Genomic DNA, 23,245 nt, shown 5'->3' on the forward strand with positions numbered 1-23,245 from the left:
CTTTGCGCTTGTCAAAGAGTTCCACTGGAAAGAAGTTCTTAGTCTGTAGCTTCCAGCTCTCTTCAGGATTTTTTCAGTGTGTTTTCTTTCCTTCCTTTTTGCAGGCTTTGGACATTGTGTCCCAGTGTCAGGGTTTTGCCTCAAGCAAATCAACAAGAGAAATAAACTGCTGGGAGAGTGTAGCAACAATTTTGAGCACTTATACAGATCTTTACTTGACTCTCCTTTGGTCACACACTCAAGAGGGGACAATTTTTCAGGAAGCATTAAGCTTGGCAAGCATGTACAGCTCATTTGTCCACTGCAGGAGATGGAGAGCAGGAAAAGCTGATGTATCTCACCACTGCTTGGCTTCTACAGCAGAATTAGATGTGTGGAGACGGAAAGGAATTGAATATATTAGACCCCTTCTGGTGTTTCCCCTGCCTGAACTGTAGCTGTAATCAAGGTCAAGATAGATTCTTACTGAGAAGATGTCTTTTCATAAAGAGTTTTGCAGGTTCTTTGAATTCTTTTTTTAAATATATTTTGTCATTATTTTTAAGGATTGGTTTAAGAATCATTCATGCCACAAATATTACCATGCCCTGAATTTCAGTGTTTGAGACAGTTTTAACCAATTTGATTTTAATAGATATTTCTTTTCTTTTTCTTCTTCATTTATTCAAGAAACATTAGAATTATCCAAGTCTTTTGTCCACTCATTTTTGTCCCTCATTTGCCACCAGCCAGATCTCTTACCTATGCACTCAAATGCACATTTCCCTTTGAGGGACATTTTCCATTCATTTGTCCATTTTCTTGATGTGCTCCTGTGATTTTAAGTTTAGTGATACAGAAAATCACATTAGGGAAAGTTCAACGTGTGAGAGTGTGACTCATATGAGAGGAACAAATTAAATAACCAGGTTTTGTTGTGAACAGAGTGTCCTTAAAATTCAGGTGTACTCCACACAGTACATCATGTCCTCAGCAAGCAGATGCACTCAAAATTTATCTGGGTTTGACTGGGTTCTGTTCATGCTTGATTGCTATTTTTCATAGTTTTTAGACCACTATTTGCCTAAAAGGGATGTGTAATGTATTCAAAAATTGCTTTGGTAAATGGGTTTATCTTTGTTAGCTGGATTATTAAGTGGAAAAATGTAATAAACTTGATGAGTTTGGGAGGCTTGGCCATTTGAATCTCTAATCCTCTTAATTAGATAATGTTTGGATTAATTTTTTCAGTGCAATAGTGTTTAAGAAGAACTGCTGGTCTCTTCAAAGAGAACTGCATAAGTAGTTATCTGCCAAGTGCTTTTGGGTTTTTTTAAACTTGTTTTTAGAAATATATGGCTGATCTAAGAGTACTGAAAAAATACTTACCTTCCAAAAAACACAGGATTCTTTTTGTTGCTTTTTTTTTTCTTTCCACTTAGGATGCTTAAAATCTCTTTTTGTCAGCAGAATGTTTTGGTTACAGAAAACCTCACATTGCAGTTGATTTTTATCTTTTTAATTGGGCCACTGTTTTAGAACAGAAAATTGGTGCTGATGCAAATAACAGCAAAGTATTTCTGCATATAGATTAAGAACAAAATCAGAATTAAAACAGGAAATCAAACTGAACAGAGAAGCTTAGGTTCATAGGTTTAAAATGTAATGAAATGTGCTTTTTGCAGCTGAGGTAATTGCTGGTTCTTAAGAAGCACAGACAGATTGAAATGACTGCAAAAAATTCTTAGAAAAGAGGTGTAAAAGAATGTAAGAGAGCCTTGAGAAGATGAGGCTGAGGGGGAATCTCATCCCTGTCTGCAGGGAGGGTCAGGGCATGGACCAGGTTCTGCTCCATGGTGCCCAGCAATGGGACAGGAGAAATGGGCAGGAACTGATGGCCAGGAAGTTCCACCTGACCACGAGGAAGAATTCCTTCACTGTGCAGTGACTGAGCACTGGGACAGACACCCAGAGATGGTGTGGAGCCTCCCTCACTGGAGATATTCCAGAAATGTCTGGACACAATCCTGTGCCATGTGCTCAAGGATAACCCTGCTTGAACAGGTTGATTTTCCATCAAAATTCCACACAAAATTATTTTCTGTTTCAGTTCAGATTCTTACAAGCAATTCATCATTTAACTTAAATACTGATTACAGAGGGAATTACCAGCTCTCAGAAGCAGGATGCACGTGGTTTTGTTTTTCCTGTGACTACATTCATTGCAGGCTAAATAATGTGATTTGGAATTTGTAAGGGACTCAGATATAGCACCTTTGTGTCCCATCAAAGCAGAGTGAGGGGCTTGGAGCAGAAACCCTCTGAGGAACGGCTGAGGGAGCTGGGGATGTTTAACCTGGAGAAAAGAAGACTCAGGGGTGACCTTATCACTCTCCACAACTCCCTGCAAGGTGCCTGTGCTCAGGTGGGGTCGGTCTCTTTCTCCAGGCAGCACTGACAGAACCAGAGGACACAGTCTTGAGCTGTGCCAAGATAAATATAGGTTGGATATTAGGAAAAGGTTTTTTACAGAAAGGGTGATAAAGTTCTGGAATGGTCTGCCTGGGGAGGTGGTGGAGTCACCATCCCTGGATGTGTTTAAAAAAAGACTGAATGTGGCACTGGGTGCCAGGGTTTAGTTGAGGTGTTAGGGCTGGGTTGGTCTCAATGATCTTGAAGGTCTCTTCCAACCTGGTCAATTCTGTGAATTCTGTGCTTTTCACAGCTGTTTGGGCATTATACAAATATGTATACTGTAATGTTCATGCATTTTTTTGTCTTTATAATTTGTGTCTGCAGCAGTCTTGACAACCCATTCTTGCTCCTGAGTGTGTGCTAGAAAACATAATTTGTTCTGTATTTTCACAGGAGATGGTGAGCTCTATACTTTTGGAGAAGCTGTGAATGGGAAACTGGGATTATTCCCTGAACAGCTGAAGAACAATAGAGTCCCACAGCCTGTACTGGGAATTATGGAAAAGGTTAATAAGGTTGCTTGTGGTGGAGAACACACTGTGGTGCTGACAGGTATGCAATTTAACTGGCTCTTCTTACAGCCCTGTAATTTAAACTCCATTCACTCTAAAGAATTTACATCCCACTGAAGTGCTGGATGCTGCTCCTAGTTGGAGGGCCATTGTACACCAAGCAGGTAGAAAACCATGCACCACCCAGCTAAGGCAGGCCTGTGCTGCACTGCCCATGTCCCTTGGCTACAGGATGGACTTGGCCCAGTGATTTTAACAGAGGGGCTAACAGACAGCTCCTGGTTGACACCACTTGCCTGTCCTTGCTTTATCTGGAACTTCAGCAATGTGAATGTCCTTTTTATTCAGTATAAAATGCTGAAGTTATCAGTATAAATGATGTGTAGAGTGGTTTTGGGTATAAGAAAATACTGTAAGAGCTCAAACTGAGGAAGCCTTCCATGGATAGGATCTGCAGAGTGTGCTGGGGTCCTTTTCAATTCCACATAGGTCGGGACTCCCAGCCTCTGAAGGGACAGAAGGTTATTCATCCTGTCTTCTTTTCCTTATAGTCTTACCTCCAATAAATAACATTTTAAGAGAACTTTACATAGGCTGAGTGCCTTTTTTACTGGAATTGTAATAAGGCAGCACCACCTGGTGCAACACAGATGATTGATGTTTTTTTTTCTCTAAGGAGCTTGAAATTATTATTGCAGTGAGAGGGAAATTCTAGAAGAAAGCTTCCATTCTGTAGTAAATTTAAATGCTCTTGAATATTTAGGAAGGTATGTAGGAAGTCACTTTTCAAGTAGCTTCACTATCTACTGCATGCCTGAATGGATTAAATATCTCTTATTGTGATACAGAATTTGCTTGTGCCTTTGAGCAGAATCTTTAGCATAAATATGAAACCAGTACAGACATTTGACATATTGTGCAGGTTATGAAAACCAGCAAATACAAATGTTACATATTAATTCACAGGGCCACATATATAGTACTTGGAAAATGCAGTGTGTTACTGAACTGTTAAATGGTTGTCTGCCAGTGGTGACTGAGCTTTTCCAAGGCATTCATGCAAAGCAGTGCCAGCCATTTCTTTCCACAAATCCTATCCTGACCTAGAGTGGTGTAGAAGCAGGAAAGGTAAGTTTGACTTTGCCTGAAGATAGTTCAAAAAATAGCAGCTTTAGCTTGTAATGAATATAATATGTGTAAAACTGAATAGCTTGTGATTTTTCTTCTGCCAAAATAAAAAAGCTGCAAAACCAAGATATATATAGATATATAACCAAGATATATATATATATATATTTGATATATAGATACCAGTCCTTAAATCTGTATTTTAATCTGTATTCTCTGTGGTTGTCTCTTGACAATCTTGTGGTGTGCATTCAAGGTTATGTAGCCAAACTTTCTAAAATATAAACTGAAAATCTAACTGAGGGAGATTGTGAGTGGTGTTGTGCTGCAAGCCATTGGAAAGAGTAAAAGGGGAAGTGAAATGCTGGGAAAGATTATGTAGTGAGTCAAGCTGCAGGATTCTGGCTAGTTTAAAATTCCTTTGGGAAAACTATAAAGAGGAAATAGCAGTAGCTAATTCAGGAAGGAATATAAACATTTGTCCACATTTCAATGCCTTTGTCTCCCTTCTTCCACCAAGATACAGTCTTACCCTGACAGGATGAACTTGGCCATTCTGTGTCACAAAATAAATTTATTTATGTGAAATCAGATTATCATTATTAGTGAAAAAATGGCCATAAATTTGGGACTGACAAATGCATAAATCATAGCATTATTTTATGAGTTATAAAGTGAAGTTTTGTAGAAAGAATTTGATTATCATCGTTGATTATTTTTTTAACCATAAATCTGAATTCAACCAGTAGATATTTTGATTTTATGGTGTTTCATGTGATAAAAATAATCATTATAACCAATGACTGTTATAGAGATTTAGAAGAAAGATACAGACCTGGATGCCATCATCATTGTAGTGAAATCTGTACTAGAGCTAGAACAAAGAGGGAAATATAAATGCCATAGAAAAATGCAGTGAAAAACATTCTGTAATAAATATGCATATATGTAAGATTTGCTTGCTTATGAAAATAAATTCTTTGGTAGAAGTAAGTAAGAAATTCAGTGCTGGCTGAGCTGGCAGTTGATGATCAAAGTGTTGAGTGCCAGAGGACCTAGTTGAGTCATAAAAAAGAGGAAAACTATATCCTCCAACAAAATTCATTTCCTGAAGATTAATAGTTGTGATAAGAGTGAAAAATCAAATAGATGTTTTTTAATGTGATTCAGCTGTTATTAAAAAAGTGACAAATGTGAACTTCCGACTAAGACACTTTGAGTGAAACAGTAGAGAATAGTGGCAATGTTGTATCAAATGAAAGATACTTAGTCAGAAGTGTTAACACCGAGGACATTTTCTGACTCGCAGCAAAATTTGAGCAAAAAGTTGTGAAAAGAGGTAGATACAGGTACTAAAAATTTTAAGAGTCTGTGACATACTTACATTAATGGCTTTGCACCAGAAACTTCACTTGAAATTGGTCCTAAATTACATCTTGAGGTGAAGTGGTGTGACCAGAAACAGAGAATTCTGATGAGATATCTTCAAAGAGGGGCAGAAATTTACACTTCTTTTAAGCTCATTTTCATAAATTAAGAAAGTAATACAATTTTGAAGAAACTCTGAATTTCAAGTGTCATCCTCCATGAAAATGGGCGCTGCTTGCCTTTATTAACACAATATGTACTGGTGCGGTTCTCATCCTTTCAGGGTCTTTCCAGTTTTTCAGGATGTGACATTTCAGTCTCAGGAAATGAGAATTGAGTGTGTGACTATTGAATATTCCCTTGATTCATCTATCTCATTTGACATAGCAAAAACACAAGAGAAAATGTCATATGGAAAAAACTCTTGCTCATCTTGGCTCATTTCTCAACATCATTTCTATTTAGAGTTTATCAAATTAGAAGAAAGCATAATTCAGTTGTCTTAGAGAGTATAGGGAAAGTTTCTTCCTGACTTTCATGTGTAATTAGTCTATCCCAAAGCACTTCATATGGTTTGTTTTTTTTTTTTTTTTTTTATGACTGTTGTCTATAGTATTGGCAATTTTTGTGTGGTGAGAACCACTGTTATCTGGGTTATTAAGTAAAGGTACTGCTTGGAATCTCTACAAGCATCAGAGTAAAAGGTAGAAAGTATATATTAAAATAATTCTTTGGGTTTTTTTCCTCTGAAATTCTAAAATGAGAAACTCAATTATTTTTTCCCAGAGAATAAGAATTAAATTGTCAAGAGCAATAATTTAGGGAAAAGCCCAATTTTTAAAAGATTAGTTTTAGAAATATTGAGTATGGTATTGGAAACCATCATCTTTACAAACTCTATTGTTACCTCTGCCTTTAATATTTGCAATTGTTCTAGACAATAAGCAGAATTGCATTTAAAAATTCTATCATGCAAAATCTTGATAGCACAAAGCTTTTCACTTCATGGCAGTCTGTCAGCCAGTCTGAGAAGATCCTGTCCTCATCTCAGATTCATTCACTCAGAGACTGAGAATTGCACCAGGTTCCCCCAATGCCTGCAGGTACTTCCTGCTGCAAATGAAAGCTGTTGGTGTCATCACTTTCAAATTAAATATGGGTGAGCAGCAATCCCAATTTGTGTGCTTTTTTCAATAAGGTGTTTTAAAAGGTAGAACAATAATGAATCTGAATCTAGAAATTGGAAAAGAAGAAACAGAGTATTCGGAGTGGCCTTAATCTCTTGCAGTTTTTTTCAGATGAGGACAGATCCTCTGGGAATAATTTTTTCTATAGAAGGATATATTACTTCCTTTCATTCTCTGAAAGGAAGGAAAGCAAAGATAGCTCTTCAAAGGAAAAAGTGAAGCAGACCTTTGAGAATAAAATGTTTGACATAAGAACATTAGTGCGTTAGTATGTAAAATGTTGGATTTTTCATCTTCTGTTTCAAGGTCTTTTAAAAAGAAAAGAAAGCCAAGGCACCCTTTTGAAAGAGGACAAAAAGGATGAAAAAACTCTACCTTTTCCTGTCAGAACTCACAATTCAGACCATATAGGATTATTAGATTTTTCAAACTGTTCTTAAGTCTGTATACTATTTATACTGAAATCCCCAAATCCAGCTACTAATTCTGAATTAATGAACATTGTGTTGACAGTTGATTTTTTTACAGTAACATTTTTAAGCATAAGCTGTTTAAAAATAAAGCTAATGTGAGAGTGAATAGTTCACTGGAATAATAGTCATAGTAAAAAAAATAATAATAATGGTGATGTTCAAGGGGATTGAATTTGGACAGGCCATTAGGATGATTAGAGGCATGCAGCACCTCCCCTGTGAGGCTGAGAGAACTGGGGTTGTTCTGCCTGGAAAAGAGAAGGTTCTGGGCTGATCTAATGGCTTCCAGCCTTCCAGTACTTGAACAGAGCCTACAAGAAATAATAGAGAGGGATTCTTTACAAGAGCCTGGACTGATAGGACAAGGGGGAATGGCTTCAAATTGACAGAGAGCAGGTTTAGGTTGGTTATTAGAAATAAATTCTTTACTGTGAGAGTGTTGAGGCCCTGGCACAGGTTGCCCAGAGAAGTTGTGGATGTCCCATCCCTGTGTTCAAGGCCAGGCTGGATGAGAGCAACCTGGTCTGATGGAAAGTATCCCTGCCCATTGCATGATGTTGGAGCCAGATGATCTTTAAGGTCTCTTCTAACCCAAACCATTCTATGTTACTATGATATAAGCTTACCTGTCTGCTACCTTTTTAGTTCTGTGGATTTTTAGCTTCATCTGTAGCCTTAGATACATAGCAGGGAATGCATGATTCTGAAAAACATTCTTTGAGCCCCTACAGTTCTGTCAGCAAATGGCATGTTGTAAAAAATAATATGGAAGCTATAAAGCTTTTTGCCTAGGAGTGTTTTATTGATAGTGCAAATGATCACAGAGATTACAAAAGATGCCTGCAAAGATGGAAGATAGCACAGCTACAGGGAAATATCCCCTTTCTTCCAAAAGAGGACTAGGAAGTAAAGAAGCAGCTCTTCCAACACTCAGGTGCTGGAGGTCACTTGGAACAGCAAAGCCATTGTCTTCTGTGCATCCTCTGCAACCATTTCTCTTTATCCTTCAAGGGCCCTCTCCTGGGCTGCTGCTGTGTTCAGAATGATGAAATTCACCCCTGCCATTTTATCAAGTGTGTGAGGTTGCTTTTCCATACTCTCCTCTTTCCATGCATTTATAAGGACAGATGGGAGGAAATACCTCATTTCTACTGAAGGGAGTTATTAGTGAGGTGTGACCCCACTTCTGCACCAGAGTGGTGAATCAATTAAGAAAGGTGAAAGGTTTTTTTCTTCCTCTACCCTGATAATTCACTAAAAAGCAAATTTAGGATGAGCACATTTAGGTGCCACTGGTCTATCAGGGCAGCAGAAGAAATTCTTCATCATATAAAGGCACTCTAACCTGGCTTGGGATTGGCCTTTTTCCTCATTTTCAGTAGAAACACAGGAAATAAAAAATTCCCTGCACTTTTAAAGTTAACATTTGAGAACATCTCCCTCTCAACAAAAATGCAGAAGACTTTGCATGTTTGATGCTAGGATTAAAGAAAAAAAAATATTTAGTTCATTCAAAGTAATTATGTTAATCAGATAAAGCCATGTAGTTAAAATATCTGCCAGTTTGCAAAGAATTGTTTAAAGAAATTAAGTACTTCTAAACAGAATTTTTCGAATCAGTCATCCTGAGAAAACAGTTTACTAAAATAAAGATGAGACTTTTGTTTGCTTAGAGAAAGCTCCTGTCTTTCAGGAGCTTTCAGATGTAGTTTCTTGATTATTATGCAGGAAGTCTAAATATTACAGGAAAATTCTTGCTACTTTTACTTTATAAAGCTCCCAAGAAGGTTTTACTGTCTTGCACTAAAATTTCCAGCAGAGGGAGCTTTACCATTACATTTAGTAAAATAAACCAGGTTTGCTCAATACTTTTTGTCTACAATTTATAAAAAATTTGAGACCATTGTGCTTTTTTTGTTTATGGTGTGAATTCATGACATCTTATTATGGAACAATTTATAAGGAACAGAAATGAAAATACTTCCCTAGAAAGAACATTTCCATATGTAGTGATACTATTTCATCACAGTTCCTTTGAAGTTGGAAAGTTCTTTTAACTTAACATAGAATATTTTTTGTCAATTCATAACCTTTTTCGTTTTTTCATAATAATTTTTCAAGTGCTTTGAGTAGGAATTCTCTCACTTTTCCTTTGTTGCCTACACGCAAAAGAAAAAGAGGCAGGAAATGAAATTCTAGGAAAACTTCTCCTTTTTTTCCCAAAGAACTTCTCAGTTCAAGCATGACCTCATCAAGATTTCCAAGCTTCACAATCTTCCCCTGTAGTGATGGAGTGCCAAGGGTGGACACACCAGGAATCTTTATTGCTTTGGAGAAGCTCTCATTCTTTTTCCTGGCACACACAGTCCATTAAACAGACAAAATATAAATGTGGAAAGATGATTATTCTGTCACAAGATAGCACAATTATAGTGTTCTCTGTATTTATTGCAGGACTGATCTGGTAGCTGAGCAGAATACTGAAACCAATTCTCTTACTGTTCCAGTCTCTTCTTACATACAAATTATGAGGTCTTGTCTGTTGTATTTAGGGCCATACAGTGTTCATGGAGCTAATGAGTAATTAAAATGAGGCTATTGTGAAAATGCATATAAATGTATAAACATTTAGTCTTTAATTGATTGCAGTATGTAAGTTCCCATACAATTTTTAAATTTTGGTTTTGTGTACATATGATCAGTGGATTATTTTGCACTGATGTTAAAAAATATATCACACATTGAACCATTTAAAATTCTTTTCTGTGTATACTTCAGTGCTTCAATTCCTGTTTTTTAATTTTGTTGTATATTAATAATTGATAAATTAATTGACTAGTTGTCACATTTTTAATTGATTAAACATTTTTTGAATTATGTTTATGTCATTCCATCTGGAGAATAGAATTTAGGCTATTATATAAATATATGTATAAATTATATACTACATATAATTATTTATAAATAATATAGTGATATAATAAATAATATAACAAATAATATAATAGTATAATACATTATATAATTATATAATAAATAAATACATGTATAAATAATATATGTATCAGCATATTTGATGTTAACTTTGTCTGTATATTTTCAGAGACAGATGTTTACACTTTTGGACTTGGACAGTATGGGCAGCTGGGACACGGAACTTTTGTGTTTGAAAGTTCAGTACCAAAGCCTTTGAAACGCTTGAAGAGGCATAAAATTTGTAACATTGCATGTGGGGAAAACCATACTGCTGTGATAGCAGGTATGGGAGTGCAAAATTCTGGAACCACTTCTAGAACTCTCTATTATGCTGTAAAAGCTTTCCTTATACAATGAGCAGGAGCAGAATATCCATTACTGGTTCTAAGGGTGAAATGAGCCAGTGAGAAAGGTGACTTCAACAGGAATTTCTGACTCACAGCCATGCCATGCATAACTCTGGATCTCTTGGGCAATTATAACCTCCTAATTATGCCTTGCTAACAAATATTCTTGTTTAGAAGCCATTGTTTTTCTGTATAGTTTAAATTTTATTGTTTTGTTGGGGTGAGTTTTTTTACAAATTGTCTAGACAAACATCTCAGACAGTACTTTGTCTGAAAACATGCATATTTTTTAATAATATTCATCTGTTGAAGATCTAAAAATAATTGTTCCGATTTTGCTTTTGGAAGGGAAATATTTCTTACTTTCATAGCCTGTTACTTTATGATGGTTCTGTCCTGGTTTTCTATTGAATCTTTGTTTTAACATCCTTTTTATTCCCACATGCAGAGAATGGCCTGATGTTTACTTTTGGAGATGGACGACATGGCAAGTTAGGATTTGGAGAAGAGAGTTTTACAAATCTGTTTGATCCCACTCTGTGTTACAACTTCTTGAAGTTCACAGTCCTTTTGGTAAAACCTTTGCTCATTCCTCTCAGACATAATAATATTTACTTTTTTATGAAACAGATTATTAATGAGAGCTGAAATATCATTATAGAATTATTTCTTTCTGTAACATTTAAATAGTAGACAACAGAAACTGAAGGAAAGAGGATATTTTACATGCTTATCACAGTGTTCATTTAGTTTAGAATGTCTTTGACTTGGGCTTGACATACAGATTCATCTTCAGGGTTTTATTCAGTACTCTTGTGCTATGGTGTTTTGGTCTTCAGAGCTGTGGTAGCTCATAAACTGAATTATTTATTACTCCTGGATAGTTGGAAGTATGGGAAAATTTATATATTTTCTGTAAACACTAGAGAGTAATCTTTTAAATTTTGACTATTTTTGTACAGTGTGATATTTTTAAACCTCAAGAAAATTTGAGTTTGTTTTTTTTTTTAAATCCAAACTGGACAGGAAAGCAAGAATAGTAGTTTTTTTGAGAACTGTGTAAGGGAAGTTGTTTTCATCTGCTTCTTGAGGTGTGGAGGAAATGTCAGAGAATTGTCAGCACCAAAAATGTTAACATGACTCAAGATTGAACAAAATTTGCAACAGAAGTTTATTGATCACTTCTGTTTGTTTACTGGAATTAGAGGTGAAGGAAGTTTTATTGGAAGCAGTGAGTGTTTTAAACTTTCTAAAAAGTGAAACCTCTCATCTTTATATAATAATATTGTGTCTACTGGAGGATGTTGAATTTATTTTACATTTTGCTGATTTTGTAAAAAAATAAAACATGTAGGTTTGAAACTATCAGTATTGCTTTCAAGTGACTTTTATCAATATAAATAGCTAATGTCTCTTGAAAATCAGTGGGAACATCTTTGCTATATTTTATATAAAAATTTGATTGTCCTGTCTTCTGTTCAGTACAAATACATTGTGTTTAACTAAGAAGAAGTGAACATAGATCACTAGTCATTAATAAACGTAATTAAGTACTTTTATCTTGGTGTAATTTGGAACTAAATTTGAAGCCACTTGCTATGTCTTACTTCTACTACATTTCTTTCTTATCATCTAAGTCCCTAGACATGACTGTAAGAAAATTGCATCCTTGATACTTGCAAATGAACTAATCCGACCTTTTTTTGAGCTGTAGGTTGCTTGTGGGGGTTGTCACATGCTGGTTTTTGCTGCTCCAAGGCCTAAAGGATCTGAAATACCCTTGGAAGATTTGTATGAGCCTCGTTTGGCTGCTGCTGCCTCTCAAAGCAGAGGGGACTTTGTGCTGGCAAACACTTTGCAGTTATCAGCAGCACGAATGCGGCGTCGAGAGAGGGTAAGCTCAGAGGTATTCAGAGTTGCAATACTTCTTTCAGGAATCAAAACCACTTTAAAAGCTAAATCACAGCATGTGCCAAGCAGTTAAATATATCTTCTTAAACTAAGGGTTTAATTTTATTGTATAATATGAAAAACAGACATTTACCCTGGTCCCAAAAATTGATGCAGGAGGAAAAAAGTAAGTGTTAGTCGGATTTTGCTTAATTATTTCTGTGAAGGAGATTCAAATTGGATTTGTAATTTTTTTTTATTAAAAATGTAGAACCTGTTCCTTTGCATTTTTTAAACTTAGAAATATTTTTTTAAAAATAGCAAGAACCTGACTCTTTCACTCTTCCCTCTGAATCCTTTAATATGTTAAACAATTTCATAGTTTATAAAATATCAAAGGAGAATATTAGATGTAGCTACTTAAAATATTGCTTTCTGCTCTTATATCTCTGCTACATATTCCAGGTGATTTCCTTAGTCACAATGAATTGGATTATTTCACTTACCTATCTGAGAACTAACTCTACCAAAAGCTGAATTTATTATATAAAAATATATTGATATGTGGATTAAATACCTTTTAAATACCTTAATGTTATTTGGGAGATTAGTTCTTCATTTTGGATAAAAAGAAAAACTTCTTTTTCTCCTTTGTTTATATTTTAGGATTACTTGAAATCATTCCATAGAGATGATCTTAAAAATCTCCTTATGTACCTGTCCACTTTCTAGGACTATAAATAATTAAAATTTTAAAAGATATTTGTTTCTGCTTATTAAGTTGCAACACTGTATCCCAAGCTAACAGCAAATACCACTGATTGCTTACATTTTGTTCTTCTAGCTTTTTTCTCAATTTATTGTTTTTCAATCTCCTAAAGGAAAGGTCACCAGAGCAGTTTGCTCGAATGGCACAAACTCTGCCTGCAATGGGGAAAAGCTTCTTAAAATCTTCATTGCCTGTGGCAAGCAACACCAGCCCATTCTGGTTTTCTGCAAGTCGTCCTAAAGCTGAATCTGGGAGGGATGGAGACCATGAGAAAGGTGAAGTGCCCCCACATCTTGCTGCTGTTTTCTGATAAGAATGGCTTGACTCAAAATTCATAAACAAATGTGCAGGTTGAACCTGAAAGAAGGTTTAGATTCAGTCTTACCTCAGGACAGTCTGGCAGCATACAGGCATGAAAGCATAGAAATGCAGACAAAAATTGTCTCACACTGTTCATGTTTGCAAAACAAGTTTAAACATTAAGAGGAGGCTTGAGTGAAAGAAAAACAATTTGTTGATTGTACCTGTGGTTCCTTAAGCCTTTAGAAATAAGATTCACAAAAATACTGTAAGAACATTAACTACTTATTTTGTTTTCACACACACAAAAAAAAAGGAATTACAGAAAAAAAGAAGTTAGGAACAATGTTAAGGACACAGGTAAGCCCACAAGGAACTTGGATAAGAAAACATAAGAAAAGAGGTCTACTAATTCTTACAGGACCTTTCTTCTTCACTTGGAAATGCAGAAGTACTCTTCACTCTTTGTTATCTAAGATAATAAGGATTTGTAATATTCCAGCTGATGGAAAAGTCTGGATAACCATAATAGAGTACTGGACTTTGGCACAGATTCTCTAGAGCACTTCTGGACTTGTCTGGCATCCTGGGCCTGTGTGATTTCCTAGAAAGAACAATGCTGAAGAGTGCAGGATGCAAAGCTTCTGTGTAACTGTTAGTTCAGATTTACTGGACAGCCAAATCTAATTTGAAAGTAATTCATTCATAGAATGAAGATGGTTATTTTTAAATCTGCCAGCATGTCCAGTAGCATTTCTGGTTCCAGGAAAGCAATGCAGTGAAATTTCAATTTCTTTTGGAGTTTTCTTAGACCTAAAACCTCAGGTTTTGTGCTGTACAAAATGGTCATAGACCTGATGAGCTTAATGATTTAGGGACATTTTTATAATGCTGCATGAAACTCACTGTCTCTCCATCTATAACACAGATAAGGTGCAATGGATATAACACAACTGCAGCTACTTTGGTCTAATTGCTACACTGTTATTAAAAAGATTATCCAAAAGAATCTCTTTCCCAGGTAATATTTAGGCTTTTAAAGCCTGCAGAAATGGTCAGAGATCTACAGTGCACTGTACCACTGTGCAACTCACCAGATTGCTGAGCTCCCTCTGTTGTTAATGGTGAAAGGAGATGGAAGTGGTTTTGCTGTGTCTTGGGCTGGGGAAGTGAAGAATCTGAGGATTTCAGTTCTATGTTACTAAAATAGGAATAATCTCTATTTTATAAGAGTGGGGTGTTCTGTTTGCTGTACAGTGTTTGTTCCTGTGACATTTGTTTATTTACCCCTGTTTTACCTTGTAGAAAATAATCATCAAAATGATAAACCTAGTGAAGACTCTTCAGAACAAGATTCAGATAATGAAAATATCGACAGAAACCTTGGGGATACAACTGACATCTTAAATATGGTAATATATTCCAGTAATGGATCTATAATTCAGTAATTTTTTGCAGGGGAAGACAAAGAAACTGAATTGTGTTCCAGGTTCTAATGCAGAATTCCTGACTACCAGAAGATCATATGTGACACACATCATACTGATATAGTGTTAGATGAGCATGCATTTTTTATCATCATCACCCAATGCTAAAATATGTTTTAATCTTCAAAGTAGTGTTGTGACATGAAGCAGTCCAAGTAGTGCAATGCCTCCCCATGCTTTAGCTCTGGAAATCAGAAAGAAAAGGAAAAGGATGCTGGAGGCCACATGGTGATCTCTATCTCTGACCTTGCTTTTCTTGATGATTTCTAACAGAGAAATGCAGGAAATGAAGCAGAAGAGCATCTTTTCCTGTTTGAGAAAAGGTTTTTTAATACAGGTGGATCATATTAAAGGGAAGGCCAAAATCCAGACATTTTTATTATTTGGTGATCCCCCAGCTTGTTCCTACATATTTCTTTTATTTAAAAAACATGTTCACCTTATCACTTGTACAACTTTCCAAAACATTTGGTTCTCTCAGCAGAAGGAACATGTCCTGGCCTTAATGCAGCCACAGTTATGCTGGAGGGATTGAACATCTACAGGAATTATTGTTTGTTTGCATTTAAAAGTACTTAGTAATTTACATTATAAAACTTCATTTTTATTTACAAGAAAAAAATGTGATCAGATCCAATGCACAGCATGGCCTCCATTAATTTACTGAAGCATTATTTGCATGTTACACACTTTATGTGCTAGACTTCCTTCTCCTTTTCAGTTTTATACCTGTCCTGAATCAATTTTAAAACATGTAAAAAATTTTAAACATAAATTTGTAAAAAAGCCTATCAGGAAAACTTGCCAAAATACAAGATAAATTGTTCCTCTTCTTGGATCTGAATGAAAACAATCTGCTACAGCATAGTTTTTTTCAATTTTCCTAGACTGTGGCAACATACATCTTATTTACACATGTGACAAGAGGAAGAAAAATCTTTAATGTTATATTGATGATACAAATTATTGAGAGTCTGAAACCAGAACTCTTCATGCTTACTGTGTTGAAAAAGAATATAGTTAAACCATGAGCAGTTAATAATCAACAGCAAACAATATTATTATATTGTCATTTGGAATATATGGCAAGGGATGAGCAAAATTTCATTATATATTCCCACTTAGTAGTATTTTTTGTTGCCTTTTGGTTCCTTGCTTTATGTGGAAGAGATAAAAGCATTAGATTCCAAGGAAAAATTCTGCTGTGCAACATTTCTTTGAAGATGTTCTTTCAAGGCTGTGGTGCCAAACTGGATGTGGAGTTTAAGTTTGTGATGATAATGAAGTAAGGTTCTATTTGTAACCTCACAGGGAGGGTGAGGTTATATGGGCTGGAAGGTGTATCTCAAACATGTCTGTAGTGTTCAGTCTCTACAGGCAGTTTAGGTGTTGACATTTATTCACCACACTCTTTTTAAGCAGTAAATGATGGTGTGGAAGTGAAATAGCTGAGCTGAATGATCATACAGGTTTGTCTCACCCTGACTGTGCATAATATTAAAATATTCACAAACTAGCTCTGTTTAGTAAAACTGGGCTTTGATGCTGCTTTCTGTATTAAATATATTTATTTTTTTAATAGACATCTTATTTTTTGCAGACACATGCAATGAAGCTGAATCCTGGTGACTGGTCCTTAAAATTATCACCGCTCCAAAAACAGAAGGTACTGTAACTAATTACATATTTTATATTGATACTGATGTTTAAAAATCTGCAATTCTTGTACTGTCCTACTACTTCATTATTTTACTTTGAGTTTTTAAAAAGTCAGGCAAATTTTATAGACCTCCTCTTGCTAATTTTCTGAATATCCATGACCTAAAATTCTAAGAAGCTGCATGAAGGCAGAGAGAATTTGGGCAGGCACCTAGAAGTCCACATATTCAGTGCAGTTTAAGAGTGTAATATTTCACTAATTTAAGAAGCTAGAGGTTATTGTATACACCCTGTAACTTCATGTGGTAACATAAATTTCTACTGGTTTGTTGCTAAGAAAATATTTTGGGACACAGTGTAAATAAAGATTTTATTTACAGATATTCACCATGAAGTATATTTAAAGAAGCAATACTGGTCTTAATTATGAAATTAAAGTACTTTGTAGTACTTTATATTTCACTCCTAAAGTGATCCTAGCTTTTCAGCACTTTGTTATATTTCATTACAATTTTATTTTAGATTTTTAAATTCATAATTTGTTAAATAAGTGTAAAATTTAAAGCAGAAATACAACATATTTTAAAACTTCTTAGAAAGGGCATAACAGTGAGTGCATCAGAAGATTTCAAAAGGAGGAAGGTGTAAGAGAACTGTATGAATTTCCTCCTGCTTGCACAGCCTCATGCATTGCCCCTGCTCTGGTTTATGGGATGTGGCACTGGCTGCACAGTTCCTGCTGCCTTTCCTTGGGTAGTGGGAAAGGTGTAGCACTACACTGATCATTACCAGGATGTTGCATTCTTCTAATATGTGCACTTGTAAATTCATTTCATGTGAAATACTCTACCTTTTATGCTGTCTTTTAGTCCCCTCTCACAAATTGTTTCTTTTATTGTTCAGATGCTTTTGTAACCTTTTTCTTTTGCTGCCATTTGTCTTTAATGCTTGTTTTCTTTCTTTTTAATTTTCTGCTTCTCATGTGGAATAGAAGAACAATAAAAATGTGAAACTGAAAAGAGATGGTAAGGGTGGGCTGAAAAACAAGGATTCTGATTCCACAAAGGAGGGCTCAAAATTAGAGTCTGGCTCTTTACAAAAGCAGTCTTCACTTTCAGAGTCAACTGGACAAGATTTAGAAAAGAGTAGTGCCTTTGTAGGGAAGCCTGTGGCCAGAAAAAGTATAAAGAAGGGTAAATCTGAGCATGCACAAAGTGATAGTACTTTGGAAAGTGGTGCTCAAGAAATTACTGAGGACAAAAGCATATTAGTGAAAAGGGAAAAAGTGTGTGTGGAAAATCCTGAATTTTTCAGAGAGGATTCAAGATATAATCTTCCCACTGAAAATCAAATTCTGACTGAAAAAATAAATTCTTCCAATAAAAAGCCAAAAGCTGTTAAATCTAAGCAGTCCCTTAAAATAGAGGTACTTCCTTCTGCTCCCAGGGATCAGCCCCAGGCTGATTCATTAATTGTACAAGAATACAATCCTGTTAAAAAGCAAGGGAGTCAAAAAACAGCAGATAGTCAAAACAAACTAAAGGATGGTGTTGAAAAATCTGACAAGTATGAAAGAATGAATGTCACAGGAGAAGAAAGTAGTGCAGAACAGAAGGAGCATCATAAAAAAAAGCATCAGTTTTTGAAACAAGTATCTGTAACTTCATCATCATCTTCAACTGAGGAACGTATTAATGATCTCCAAAAATATATACTTAAGGAAGAGGCCTTCTATGAACACAGAGTTGTGCAGAGGGCAAGGAGGACAGTGACACATCTGGACTCAGAAAAAGACAGTGAGATTGAGGAGATGCAAGCTACAAACAATGAGAAAGAACGTGTAGAACAGACTGATTTAAAAAGCCTGAATGAGGAAGAAACAAGCTCTGATGATAAACCTGATGAAGACAGGCTAGTAGAAATTAAGAATGAGGAGGAATCTGATCAGGAGCAGGAGAATGAAAGCAGTGAAAAGGGTGAAAGTGAGAAAGAAAAACTGGATGAAACAATTGACAGTGAAGGTAAACTAGGGGAGGAAGAAGAGAGTGAGGTTAACAAAGACGGAGATGAGGTTTCAGTAGAAAAAGATGAAGAGGGAAAAGATAATGAGGAAGAAAGTGAACAAGAAGAATCACAAGCTGAAAGAGAAAGTGGGAATGAGGGTGCAGAGGAGAATGAGGAGCTCAGCCAGAAAGATGGCAAAGAGCAAAGAGATGAGCAAGGCAGGTTGGTGGAGGAAGAAGAAATGGTGAGCGAGGGAGAAAAGGAGGATATGGAGGAGAAGTATGAGAAAGAGGAAGGCACTGAAAAAGACAAAGAACAGGTTAAACATGAGGGAAGAGATGAGAGTGAGGAAGGAGGGGAAGATACAGAGGAAGGGGAAGAAAAAGAGGTAGAGGCAGAAGAGGAAGGAGAAGATGAAAAGGAAGATGAAGAAGAAAAAGAAAGGGAAAATGAAAAAGACAAAGAGGGTGAAGAGGAGGAGTTGGGAGAATCATTGGCAGGGAAGGAAGAAGAGGTATCTGAAGATGAGCAGGTTGAGGAAGATGCAAATACAAAAACTAAGGAAGTGGGTGAGGATGGAATGGAAGAAGGAAAAGATGGGGAGGATGAAGTGGAAGAAGGAAAAGATGGGGAGGATGAAGTGGAAGAGGAAAGAGGAGATGAGAAAGAGGAAGGAGCAGAGGCAGAAGCAGAAGGGGACAAGGGGGAAGAAGATGAAAAGGAAGAAGAGGAGGGGGAAAATGAAGAGAAAGGGGAAGATAAAGAGGGAGAAGGAGTGGAAGAAGATGAGGGAGTAGGAGAGGAAGAAGAGAGTGTTGGGGAAGATGAGGGAAAAGAGGGAGTAGATGAAGAAGAGGAAGATGAGGAGGAAGAAGAAGGAGTGGAAGAAGGGGGAGATGAGGAAACAAGAGAGGAAGAAGAAGAGGTAGAGGAGGGGGAAGAGGCAGGACAGGAAGAAGGAGAAGAAGAAGGAGAAGGGGAAGAGGAGGAAGAGGGTGAGGAGGAAGAAGAAAAAGAGGAAGAGGGTGAGGAGGAAGAGGAAGAAGAGGAAGAGGGTGAAGAGGAAGAAGAAGAAGAGGAAGAGGGGGAAGAGGGTGAGGAGGAAGAAGAAGAAGAGGGGGAAGAAGAAAAAGGGGAAGAGGGTAAGGAGGAAGAAGAAAGGGAAGAGGGAGAGGAGGGAGAAGATGAAGAGGAAGAGGGGGAAGAAGGAGATGAGGAGGAAGGGGATTTAGGAGAGGAGGAAGAAGAGGATGAGGGAGAAGATGAGGATGAGGAGGAAGAAGAGGAAAAAGCAAAAGATAAAAGGAAAAATTATAGTAGTAAACTTCCAGAAAAGAAAAGCAAACCCAGGAAGCCAGAAAAGACAGGAAGTGCTGCTTTACCAAACAGCTCTAAACAAAACGTGAAATCCAAACGTCATGTAGCAAATGGTTTACATAATCCAGAACAATTTTGGAACAATGTGCTACCTCATTATTTAACACTAAAGTAGCATAGACTACTGTAGATGAATTTTAAGCCTATTCAGGAAACAGATCAATTTTTATTACTTGAAGGAATCTTTTCATGAAATCAAAGCAAACTGTTATGCATATAATTTAAGTGCCAACGTCTTGAAAAAGACTGAAGAAAATGTTTGGATTCAGGATACTTTTATGAGAGAAATCATACTTTATTGATACAATCATTTTCACAATCATGTTTATCATGTATGATATATGAAACATTAATTGCTGAGGAGGTAAATTGCGTTTGCCTCTTAATCAAAGTGTAATATGCTGACAAATCAATTATACATTGTAACAGTGTAATCTTTGCCTTTGAATCAGCAACACACCAATTTTAGTAGCAGGGCAGTTTACTGATAATGTGCCTTACTTGAAGGGAGTTTCAGTAAATTAGCAAAGGTACATATTTTAAAATTTTGGTATCACTCTGTTGTAATTGAGTGACAATACAAAGCAACACACTCCATTTTCAGAAGGCTTCAAAGCTGTTTTTATTATAGCATGCATGCTTTTTATACATTCTTACAAAACTCCTAAGTTTACACTTTACTCATTGGTCATGAGAGACAAACAAAGTGCTTATTGGAATAGGCAGTTGTAGGTTTCTCTTGTTTATCCTTCTTTCTTTCTTGGTTTCTATGTCAACAACCTTGGTAGAAAATTCTTTCAGGGGTAAACATGGATCCTTTTGTCAAACTTCTCTCTGGCTCTCTGTAAAACTTCTTTCACATCACTCCATAATTTATTCCCCCTACTTTTATTCTGTTCATACATTGGTAAAATGTTCAAGGACCTAAATTAAAAGAGAAAGGACAAGTTGCCAAATTTACGTGGGTCAGCGGATGGTAATGGAAATGCGGCCTGGGTAAGTGATGGCCTGGGACTTTCCAAGGGCCTTAAGGCTGACTTCTTATTTGCTGTCAGCACATAATTCTGTGCAAAAAGGCACACAAAGATCTCAGAATCTGGCCTAGATAACTTTAGAGTACAGGGATAATTTTTTGAATATCACACTTGGTGATTGGATAGAACTAAGAATTTGAAATACACACTTCTAAAACATTTTTTTATTTGTTTATACTGTGCAATACACAAAAGATTCTATATCTGCCTACAAAAGAGTACATTACATAAGTCCTCTAACTCTGAGCTATTCCAGGAGGGGGAATATATGTTGTTGCTGTGTGAAACACATATGTTTCCAGGATCAGAGCCAAAACTTCTCCTCATTGGAGAATATTTATGGTTTTTAAAAACCCTATCTGTTATCTCCAAAAAGAGGCAAATCAACAAGCCAGATGGAATAGTAAAGAAAGTGGTAAGAAAGTCTGATTTTTTTAAAGACAAAGTTAATACTTTCAGAATTTCCTTAAAATACACAAACAAATTTTGCAAATTATTTTTGTAATATAATGCATCACTCTTTCAACCATTAGAGACTGAACTTGCAAATGAAGACATAGGGACTCATGCAGAATTGTTACTTGAATATTACGCCAATGGGGGGTCTCGGAAATTTTTGCAAACAGATCTCAATATTGACATTTTTTAAAAAAATAGTTGTTTAAGCCCTACTTGTAAATGAGGAGAGAAGAAGAAGGGAATCAAAATGAGTAAATGTCATTCAATAAAAACATGAATGGAATCAATACTTATGTTGATATTATGAAACATTTTATTATTGTTTTGTAAGATGCTGGCATTAAACAATCTTTGACACGATGTGTCCAGAATTTATTTTCTACAAAGCCTGTAGTAGATCAGTAGTTTGCCAGTAAATCCTAGTCTAGGTCCAACCTTCCTGCCTCACTCACCCCTTCCACATGCTGCATTTGAAGGTAAGATCACTTCAGGTGTGCTGTGCCTAACTACAGCAAAATGTTACCCCAGTGACTGAATTTTTCCCTGTGACATTTGTTTCAAACTTTGGAATTTTCTGGAGCACATTGTCTTGACATCAGCATGTGTCTTTGGAGCAGGGTAAGTATCCTCATATTCTGTTAGAGAATATTTAATCAGTTAAATGCCCTTCCCAATATCTCTCTAACAGTGGAGTCATTGGATATTTTGCCAGTGTGCTGTGCTATCACAATTCCTCTGAAAACACTTCCCCTTGAAACTAAGTGGAGCTGTGATGTGTTATTTTATCTTTCTTAGAAAGATTAGGATGTTACTGTGATTAAACTTAGTAAGTTTAGTAGTATTGAAAAGTATTTTTATAGGCCTAAAACTGGGTTTCTTGGATATGACATCTACTTCTTCGTGGTTCTAGAATGCATCATTGGAGCAAAACTGGGCTGTGAAAAACAAAACAACACTGTTTTTTCTAGTAAAAAGTATTTCCTAGAGAGAGAGAAAAAAAAGAGAGCATTTTAAAGCAAGTGATTTCCAATTCCACATAGGAATGGCCCTTCATTTACTGTTTGGTTGCAGCATTTAATGTAAATTCTTAGGAAAATGAGGACTATTTGTTTTTTCTCTCTTAGCATATGCTGATAGCAGAAAGCTTTCCAAGAAAGTGAAGGAAGCCAGCTTATGGTCATCTCCTCTTCTTTGTTTTGTCTAGATTAAAATTCACTGATTTGAGAACTGTTTTTATGTAGTTTTGTGGATCATTCCTGTGGTGGGGGAAAAGCAGAGCTTTACTCCAGCACTTCTAAGGGTTTTCCACAGGCTCGTTATATAAATTGGGCTCTCTGCCACCCTTTCTGGGCTTTCAGGGGACTTTGAAACTTCATTAGCATAATGAGTGGAATTTCATTTAGTTTGACTCATTCTGGTTTATGAAGTTTGCTACTTGTGGTTTTCTGAAAATTCAGTATATCCTTGGTATTTATTGTGGCATACAAAGAGATTTATATGCAGTACTGAAGAAACATGGCAGAAATAGTTCTGATTAGTTTTTAATAGAGAAAAGAAATCCTGCATTAGAGAGAGAAAACAACAGACAATTGCCCAGACCAAAGATCTGTCCATCTCTTTTCTACCAGTGGCTGCTGGTGAGTACCTGGGAAAAAAAATAAATTCGAATATTGGGTAGCACAAACATGTAGTGTTACTTCACCCCTGTAATCATTCAGTATAATGAATATATTCAGCATTTTCAATAATTTGTAGTTTAGCAGATACATGTATTACTTTTAACATCCATTTTCTTCACACGAATTTCTTTCAATCAATTTT

General features: G+C 36.1%; 1 protein-coding gene across 4 annotated transcripts in view; it reads left to right on the forward strand.

Annotated features, from left to right (window-relative positions):
* The window catches only part of RPGR (retinitis pigmentosa GTPase regulator), a 37,720-nt gene extending 17,520 nt beyond the window's left edge, over positions 1–20,200 (forward strand). For 3 of the 4 annotated variants that reach the window (XM_063182015.1, XM_063182024.1, XM_063182028.1), the window contains exons 7-14: positions 2,848–3,006; positions 10,226–10,381; positions 10,894–11,018; positions 12,160–12,339; positions 13,217–13,379; positions 14,710–14,816; positions 16,492–16,557; positions 17,542–20,200. In XM_063182015.1, the coding sequence (XP_063038085.1) occupies positions 2,848–3,006; positions 10,226–10,381; positions 10,894–11,018; positions 12,160–12,339; positions 13,217–13,379; positions 14,710–14,816; positions 16,492–16,557; positions 17,542–20,046 (3,461 nt within the window). In that variant the 3' untranslated portion in view covers positions 20,047–20,200. The remainder of the gene's footprint in view (positions 1–2,847; positions 3,007–10,225; positions 10,382–10,893; positions 11,019–12,159; positions 12,340–13,216; positions 13,380–14,709; positions 14,817–16,491; positions 16,558–17,541) is intronic. The other variant, XM_063182008.1, reaches the window with a different exon arrangement.
* Positions 20,201–23,245: the final 3,045 nt, after the last annotated feature.

The sequence above is a fragment of the Melospiza melodia genome, chromosome 2, assembly GCF_035770615.1.
Source record: "Melospiza melodia melodia isolate bMelMel2 chromosome 2, bMelMel2.pri, whole genome shotgun sequence".
In the NCBI taxonomy this organism is placed as follows: Eukaryota; Metazoa; Chordata; class Aves; order Passeriformes; family Passerellidae; genus Melospiza; species Melospiza melodia.